General features: G+C 40.9%; 1 protein-coding gene across 1 annotated transcript; it reads left to right on the top strand.

Annotated features, from left to right (window-relative positions):
* Nucleotides 1-928: 928 nt before the first annotated feature.
* Nucleotides 929-9,051, top strand: TRHR (thyrotropin releasing hormone receptor; the record flags this gene model as incomplete). The annotated part of the gene is made up of 3 exons (XM_082288054.1): nt 929-1,735; nt 7,826-8,206; nt 9,019-9,051. The coding sequence occupies exons 1-3, from the start codon at nt 941-943 to the stop codon at nt 9,049-9,051; spliced, it is 1,209 nt and encodes a 402-aa protein (XP_082144180.1). The 5' UTR covers nt 929-940.
* Nucleotides 9,052-9,444: the final 393 nt, after the last annotated feature.

Consider the following 9,444-nt stretch of genomic DNA (forward strand, 5'->3'; position numbering starts at 1 on the left):
GTGTGTGTTGCGTGCATGCACACATATGCACACGTGTGTGACTTGTCTCGTTAAGAAGCAATTTGTGCTGTGATCATTTTATTGTTGCTCTGCTGCAATTCAAAAAACAGCTGAAAAGGGCTCAGGAGTGATGACAGCTGTAGCAATAGAGGTTTTGAAGAGAATTTTCTCTTAAGTAGAAAAAACCTACATTTTTTCTTGCTGTTTTCAAAAGCTGGGATGCATTTCTTTCTGTAAAGCCCTGAAGGGACTACTACAGCTCCTTGCAAAGCAGGAGGCAAGCGTAAATCGCCGTTACTTTCACATGGACATTCGGGCAGTCAGAATTTTAAAAAATCAGTGCAATTTTGTTGCCAGTCATCTCTCCTTTGTTTGCCAGCGTGGGTCAATATGATCAATACTGTCATGATAGCTGTCTGAGAGCAGAGAGCGAGAGCAGCGTGAAGCAGGAAAACTTCACAAATGCCTCTCGCCCCCTGCTCTGTGTCCACCCTCGGCGCGCTGTGGCTCCTCCCGGCCCGCGGTGCGGCTGGAGGCTGCCGGACCCGATGGGCTCAGCCCGGGCGGTGCTCAGCAGCCGGCGCTGCAGGAGAGCTCTGCCCTTCCCACCGCCGCAGGCAGGAAACTCCCGCCTCCGCAGGCTGGGCTTTCATGAATGTCTCAAACCAGCTGCGAGAGAACAGCCTTTTAGCCTGTGCAAGTGAGCTGGCATCTTAGAGGGATTAGCCTGTCTGACAGTTGAATTTACAAGGACTGAAAGTCCAGGTGCTGCTTTAGGGGAAGTGGAGGACGGTACAGGAATGGGACTGTGAGTACATGGAGAACGTGCTCTGGGGCTGCAGCTCACCCACGCTCAGCTCCACTGACCCTTTTGCAGGGGACCATGGGGAGCAGGTGCTGAGGTCGAGTGCTGGGCAGAAGCCGTAGTGGCCTGGTGAAGATGGAGAATGGCACAGGAGATGAGCAGAACCAGACTGGGCTGCCACTATCAAGCCAGGAGCTCATTACAGCTGAATACCAAGTGGTTACCATCCTCTTGGTCCTCCTCATCTGCGGGCTGGGCATCGTGGGCAACATCATGGTGGTTTTGGTGGTCCTCAGAACCAAGCACATGAGAACTCCCACTAACTGCTATCTGGTGAGTCTGGCCGTGGCAGATCTCATGGTGCTTGTGGCTGCAGGACTACCCAACATCACAGAAAGCCTGTATGGATCCTGGGTGTATGGCTACATTGGGTGTCTCTGCATCACTTATCTCCAGTATCTGGGAATCAATGCATCTTCTTTTTCCATTGCTGCCTTCACCATTGAGAGGTACATAGCCATCTGCCACCCAATCAAAGCTCAATTCCTATGCACTTTTTCAAGAGCCAAAAAGATCATTATTTTTGTTTGGGCTTTCACCTCCATATACTGTATGCTCTGGTTTTTCTTGCTAGACCTTAATACAGTAGCCTACAAAGAGACTACTGTTGTGTCCTGTGGCTACAAGGTGTCCAGGAGTTATTACTCTCCTATTTACATGATGGACTTTGGTATATTTTATGTTGTGCCAATGGTATTGGCAACTGTCCTCTATGGCCTGATTGCTAGAATACTGTTTCTGAACCCCATCCCTTCAGATTCAAAAGAAAACTCTAAGACCTGGAGGAATGTTATGGCTCACCAAAACAAGCCAGTGAATTCCAAGATGACTAACAGGAGTTTCAATAGCACTATTGCTTCTCGAAAGCAGGTAGGAACAACTATTTGAAATGGCTTTCTGAATCCTAAACTACTTGTTCCAAAGCTCACTTGTCTGAAGCTGTGGAAAGAGGTAAAATAAATTCTTCCTTTTTTTCTAAGTAGTCAATTTTAAATTCTGTGATACACATATACACATATAAATATGTATTTTTTTTCTTGACTATACGTTATTACACACTGCAAGGACCATTAAAAGAAACAATATTTTCTTTCCTCTATCAAAATGCAATTAGGAAGTATCAATTATGAATGAAACATTTTTAACTATAGTTTCTTTATTCTACAGCCTATTAGTAATCTTGACAAATATAAAAAGTGACTCTTGACTTACTTTTGAGATCTGAAGAGAAGGAAGTAGCCTGGGAATTTGGGAGACTTGAGGTTGAGTCCCAGCTACGGCACTGTCACTCAGCAAATGCTGTCAAGTTGTAAATTTTCCTGTCTCTAACTCTCCTGTGAAAAGTCTGTTTAAGGAAGTCTGTGCATAAATTGCTTTGTCAATGCTAAATATCTTTATTACTCTGTCTCTTGTAAAATATTTTATGTATTGATGGCTCAAAACTGAGGCACAAGTTTGACTAGCTTCTTCTTATATTGTTGAATATGTATGCTGCTGTGTGTAATAATACCAGTAGAATAGAGTTAGTGGATTAATTGCTGGCTACTTGCAGTAAACCACACAGCATGCAGCAGGCAGCACAGCCGGTGCAGTGACAGGAAACACAGGGCGCATCCTTTGCAGCTGGCTCTGGGGATATTCTTCGTGTTCTTTATATTCGTATCTCATGTCAATTGCTACTGTTTATGGGAGGGACCATGTTCTCTTATTACAGAGATGGCATGGACCTCAGAAGTTAACTGAGCTGCCTTCTAGAGCACCGAGCCCTCAGAGAGCACTAGAGCACAGAAATACATGGACTAGGTTATATTTAAGTATGTTGCAAATTATAGTTAATAGTCAGATAGGAAATGTTTAAGGTTGTTTTTCTTTGTCCATTAATTAGTAGAAGAAGATAATCTGCTCTTCAAGTTCTTAATATCACTCTATGCTTGATTACATGTGCTTAGTATCGTGAAAAACAGAAAAATCTTGTCCATTGAACACTGATTAATATGGACACTGTTATATTACAAAACCAAAAAGTGATTATAATGTGATATCTTTTATTTCTTGTAAAGACAGCAAGACTTTCCCTAAAAGTCTAAGTAACCTGATGGATTAAAGTGGCATCATTATAAGTAAAGCTAGAATTTGCATATAGTACAACAAGCAAGATTAGGGGGGCATCATTAGTAATATTTTTTTGTATAATAGCAGCATGCAAAAGATAGGCAGTGGTGTAAAATGAGAAAAAACAAGTACATATGCAAAAAAATCTAGACTCTCAACACTTAGTAAGACACAGAAGGGAAAATTTCTTGCCACACTGACAAAGACATCTATAGCTGACAATACAGTCTGGTCTGAGAGTGAGTGCTGCTGAAATGTGAAACTGTCTGTGTGTCCTCTCAGAACTGTGTTTACATTACAGGGATTGAGTAGTGCACAATACCCAGCATGTGATCTGTAGAAAAAGTGACTGAAAATGTGGTGTACATTTCCTACTTCTGTAGAAGTTCTCATATTTATCCAAGAACATTTCTATAAAATTAAATTTATGCATGTTTCTCTAGGGGGGTTGGCTCCTGCTGAGAATGGGGGAGAAAATGGGAAGTACTCTTATTCTTCATGATCCAAGATAAGGACAGGCAGACAAACTATCAGTTACTGTCATGGGCAGTGCAGACTCGACTTGGGGAAAATTAATATTGCCAATTTATTGCCCATTGCTATAGCCACAAGTTACACTCAGTCCCTTCCCTGTGGCAACCAGCAGCATGGGGCCAGAGAGCATTGCAGTCGGATTGCAGAGGTTGGTCTCTTGTCATTCCTTCCTTCTCACCCTTTTCCTCTGTTTCAGTGTGGGTCCTGCAGCCCACAGATCCCAGAACTTTTTCTTGTCCATTCATAATATGAATACTGAATTACACGTTTGCATGGAGGTTTCATACTTTCCCAAAAGGAATTCCTACTTTTCTCAGGTATCAAGGGGATTGACAAAAATAAATGCAGCCTTACATAGCAAACAGGTTGGTTTATACTTGAGATGGAATCCAGCTCACTTAACAGTATGTGTATCTCACAAAATTAGTTGATCAGTCCAATCAAATAATCTAAGGTCATAATGGCCATCATGGTCAGTTGTAACAGGTAGATTTCCCTCTAGAGAAAGTCCTCTCAGACAGTGGTGCAGTCTGTGATGACCTGCTCACCAGAGAAATCCATCTGTTCTCTGACAGCAGAGCAAGCACAGATTCTAGCTTGCAGTGCAAGATAAGTTTTGCATGGCTTACATGAAATCCTCAATCTTATCACCTGGCTTCACTTGTGGTGTTAATATATCAAGGCCTTAATCGTTCTATTTATTTAATCCTTCTCCTCATTGCACAACTTTTTGATTATGAAATCATGGACTGTTGCAATGAACACCACCAGGCACAAGAAGAAAGACGTTATTACGTAGCTTTAAAACACCAGAGTGGCTATTGCTTTTACCTATCAGTGTAAGAAAGATTAGTATTCAAAGGGGAAGGAAGCAAATACTACACTGTTTGTACCAGGATAATGAAAATGTTTAATAAAAACATGTCGTTAGAATGACAAGCTTTTGGAGAAGAAAGGAAAAGGAGAATCCTAGTTCAGAATTAAAATACTGGGACACTGTTCTGTAAAATATATTTTAAATATTTTTTAGAACATCCTCAGAAATAAAAAGATAGGGCTTGAAGAATATTTATATGCAGCCAAGACCATATTCAGTCTCAAGCACTTTGTTATTCAAACTACACTTGAAATTTGGACTAAGCTGAAATTGCTCAAAGTCTTTTTATTATGTTTTCAGCCTCCCTAACTAAGAATAATTTGTACCCTGAGCATAGGACATACAATGCACATGCACCAGAAAAGAGCAATCAGTATATGCTTGCCTTCATCCAAGCAGTGAATTGAGGATGTAGTGCTGCTGCTTTCAAAGAGCTTTGGTATATGCTTACAGGTAATAAAAAGCATGTTCTTTTAAAATTTGTCCTCTTAGCACTCCACTGATGTCAAATAACTAGCCTCCTCCCAAGTTATATTTACTACTGTTTCATATGAAGTGATTTGAAAAAGGATATGGCATTTTACTTAAAGAGGACCAAACTTTCCTCTATACTATTTATGTGCAGCAATAAAGCCTTTTGGTGTAGATAGGAAAGCAGCTTTGGCCTCAGTCATGTGTTTAGATGCTAGGTTCACCTATAAAGCAAATTCAGGTGAATTTGTGTCAGAAGCCCTGAGTGGTGCCTCAGCCTGCAGTGGGGTGACACAACCACACCTGGTCAGATGGATCAGGAAACCAAATTTCTGCCTGGCAATAGAGATCTTGTGAGAGGTTTGTTATTTTTGGCAGCTTTGGAAGGATATGTACTGCAGACAGTTTAAAATTATAGTGAATTCTCCTCATTGTCCTGCACTGACTGAACCACCACGAGATGCCATCAAAGAGGTGACATCCACAGGTTCTGCCTCTTCTCTTGCACTGAATGTAGACTCTGTGGCAGCATATGCCTTGGTTCATTGCCCTGAGCAAAATAAAAACCAGCTCTACAGAGTGCTTAGTTTTCAGCAGTAGAAGCTTGTGATAGACGGAAAATGCTCATCCAGATGCCAATATACACAAATTCAGCTAATAATTTGCACACTACATATGTACATACATATGTATTTTATATATATATTATATCTATATTATGTATATATGTGTGTATATATGTATGTGTATATATATACATATATATGTATATATATGTATATGTATATATAATATGTATTATGTATATATGTATATATATATACATATATATACAATAATATGTATATATATATACATATATATAATATATTTTATATATATATATATTTGAGGTATATGGGATACAGTCACTTGAGGAGTAACAGTCTTTTTTCCATTGCTGTACAGAGTTAATTGTGTGACTCTGAATTACCACCCCTCCCAGACAGAAAGAATAATTTACTTCTAGTCCAGGTTCAAGCTGATAGCTGCAACACTGCAAATGATCCTCTGAGCAATTTTTCCTGAAAGACGCTCAGAAGAAATGGAAATTGCCAGTGACTGGTACATACCATAAAAGAGTGCCTTGCTGAGCTTCTGGTAGCAAACTGTTCTGGTGCCTGTGTAGGCTATTATGCACTGAATGCCTGAGCTGATGGAATACATCTGTTGGTTTGGCTCTGTCCCACTGTTCATCCAGGCTCCACAACTGGTAGCTTTCTCTCTTTAAATGTGGATTATTTTCTACAGTGAGTGATTGTTCTCCATTGAATGGATTTGCTCAGTTTGGAGGCACAGGCTGGAGCTGAACTGGAGGGATCAGAGGCAGAGGTGAGGAGTCCTGAGTCTTCCTGAGTCAGAGTGGGTAAACTCTCTCCGTGCCACCACGTTCACAGAAATGGCCCTTTTAGGAGTTTTTTGGAGATAAGGAGAGATCATCCTTTGAGTTACCTGGAACATTCACATTTGTATTTTGCTTTATTACAATGACTGTGCACAAAAAATTATAAAAAAAACAGTCTAGAAGTCATAATGAAATGTATCAGTCTAGTGACAAAAAAGGAGGTAGTATTTCTCAGTCTTATTTTTTACTTCTACTGAACAGAGCTGTAGAGAAATCAAAAGCAAGGGTGAGGGGAGGAGAATTATGCGATAAAATTGCAGCCTTTGAATAGGTACATTTAAAGACAGATAAATAGATAAAGATACATCAATTTGCAGAGTAACTTTGATCTTCATCACATTCTTTATTATAATACCTATAACAAAATCAACAATTGGCTTAAAAGCGTGTCTTTCTAGATAGATAGGAGAAAATACATTCATTAGGCAATGCAATGGCAGGTTTCTACATAATGAGCTTATCTGAAGACATGAGAATGATATACTCTCTCATAACTTCAGACTAAAACCCACTTCTAAAACTAGCATGTGTTTGTGAGTGACCTTAGTGGAGTTATCACCTCTTGAAACTCTTATCAATCTATGATCAAAAGAAGCAGTTGTAGCTCACCAAAATATGTGCCAATGCTTTCCATTTCACACAGTTAACCAAGTCATCTCATGTCTTCCATGAGGCTGTGCCACCATATCATCCCATGTCACATTTCTCTGTACTTTCTACTTTGTTTATTACCATCTTTCAAACTTTCTTTAATGTAGAGACTATTGAATACTGTCTACACTAGAATTAAATTATTTACAAAAGAAAGACTCTTTTCAAAGTTGGTTTCAATAATTTTTTTATTATTTTTTATTCACTTCATTTCAGCTATCCTGGGTATTCCCAAAGGTTGGTCTTTTCTTTTTTCAAAACAAAATTACACAACAGAGTAAAGTTCTTATAAGAATCAAGTTTTACTGATAATCCTTTTTTTCCTGGCTCTGTAAACTTTGTTTGACTTTTCAGAGTAAACGTCACATAATGATTATCTAATTAAACATTGAGGATTTGAGGAATAGTAATTAATCTAATTGTTCTCTTTTTTGCCTTATTTTCAGCTTTGGGAAATTGTTTTAGGCTGACTGTTAAACCAGATAAGCTAAAAAGGCTTCAATTACTCTCAGGCTATACTAATCTAAAGGAAGAGATCTTATGCGGTTCTAAAAAAATTATTTTAGATCCTCTCTTTCCCATTTGAATCAACACCCCCTTCCAGCATGAGAAGTGAAAAAGTCTAAGGACAGCTTACTGGGGTATCATCTGGAAAGAGTAATTTAACAAAAACTAGGACAAATTTGGAGCCAAGGTATTTTGTACTTCCTACTGTAGAAAACCTTTCTGAATCAAATATTTGTCAGAAATTCCTGCTGAAGGATCTGTCCATAGTTTTGGTTTGGCTCTAGAGGTGTAAGAATGCACCTGTCCATTCCAAGGGGAGTATTAACCTTCTGCCCCTCTTCTGTCTCCCGCTGTGTTCCCTCAGGTTACCAAGATGCTGGCTGTGGTTGTGATCCTATTTGCATTCCTATGGATGCCCTACCGCACCCTGGTTGTGGTCAATTCCTTTCTCTCCAGACCCTTCCAAGAAAACTGGTTCCTGCTATTTTGCAGAATCTGTATTTATTTAAATAGTGCCATCAATCCTGTAATTTATAATCTCATGTCCCAGAAATTCAGAGCAGCCTTCAGGAAACTCTGCAACTACCAGCAGAAACAGGAGAAGAAACCTGCCAGTTACAGCATGGCCCTAAATTATAACGTCAACAAGGATTCCGATCACTTCAGCACTGAGCTAGAAGATATTAGCAATACCTACCTGTCCTCTGCAAAATTGTCCATTGGTGATACATGTTTGCCATCCAAGGTAATAGTTACTACATTTCAATGTCTGCTGTGGAGCCCTCCTGAACCAGAGCATGTTGCTGGGCGTGGGGCTGTGCTGGCGTAGCTTTCACTGGGGCAGCACCCCAGAGGGCCAGGAGAGGCTGAGATTGACAGGCCATGCACCAAACAGGGCATGGCAGGGAGGGACAAGTGCCCGGCTCTGGAAAGGAATGTTTTCAAAGTGCCTTGTGCCAAGCATGATGGGACTTGGAGGATCTGAAGCATGGGGAAGGATGGGGAGAAACAATTAGATTAAGCCTTACCTTCTGAGAAACAGAGGGCTCTAGTGGAGCATCAGAAAGTGGTGCTCAGGCATGGTGTCTCACATACACATCTGGCAGGAGGGTGATGTTGGTGTCTCAGCTCAGTGATTCCTCTGGGCATGCTCTGGCTGGCTGCAGAGAGGGCAATGGGTCATTTTCTTATGCCTTCCCCCTGACTCCAGCTGGGGGTTAACCAGCCTGGTGCCACCACACAGCTGGCGCTAAGGAGAGGCTCTCTCCCACACTGGTGCTCTGATTCTGAGACTGCTGAAAGCACCCTGCATTTCTGTGCTACCTGCAAGCATCCCCATGTGTAGCACAGCTCTTTGACCCAATTCTCTTGATGATGCGCATTACTGTTTTCATGATGCTTTTTTCACAAAACGCTACCTAAATGCTGTTCGTAAACCCATGCATTTTAGATCTTAAAAATACAAAGACGCTTAGTTTTCATTTGCTTTTGCAGATGGGATGAGTGTAAAATAGTTTTTTCTCAGTTTGCTTCTTCTCTCCTCATTTTCAGGCCTGAGGCCCACCTTGTTCTGAGTACGCAGCCGTATAAGATGTTTGGATGCTCTGTTCCCACCAACTTGTATGAATTGTACAGACATTTCTGCTCACAGAATTGCAGAAGCTGCCATAAATCTTTACATACCTGCCTCTGCCCTACAAGAAAATGCAGCGTGTTGGGGAGTGAAAAGAGTGTACAATTGAGGATAACTGAATGAAGTAATTAACACAACCTAACTTTAGGCAGGTGAGGTGGCTTCAGTAGAATACCTAAATCCTTCTTCCCATTAACTGGCAGAAGAGTGGTCTGTGATCGCAGAATGAGCAAGGCTTGCCAGGACATATCCATGGGCTTAGAGCAGGGCAGTGGATGATATTCCCAGTGGAGGTGAGAGAGAAGGAGAGGAGCTGCTCTAATGTGTGGCTGCACTGGCCAGTACCTGGA

The sequence above is a fragment of the Coloeus monedula genome (genome assembly GCF_965178545.1).
Source record: "Coloeus monedula genome assembly, chromosome: 1".
NCBI classification, from domain to species: Eukaryota; Metazoa; Chordata; class Aves; order Passeriformes; family Corvidae; genus Coloeus; species Coloeus monedula.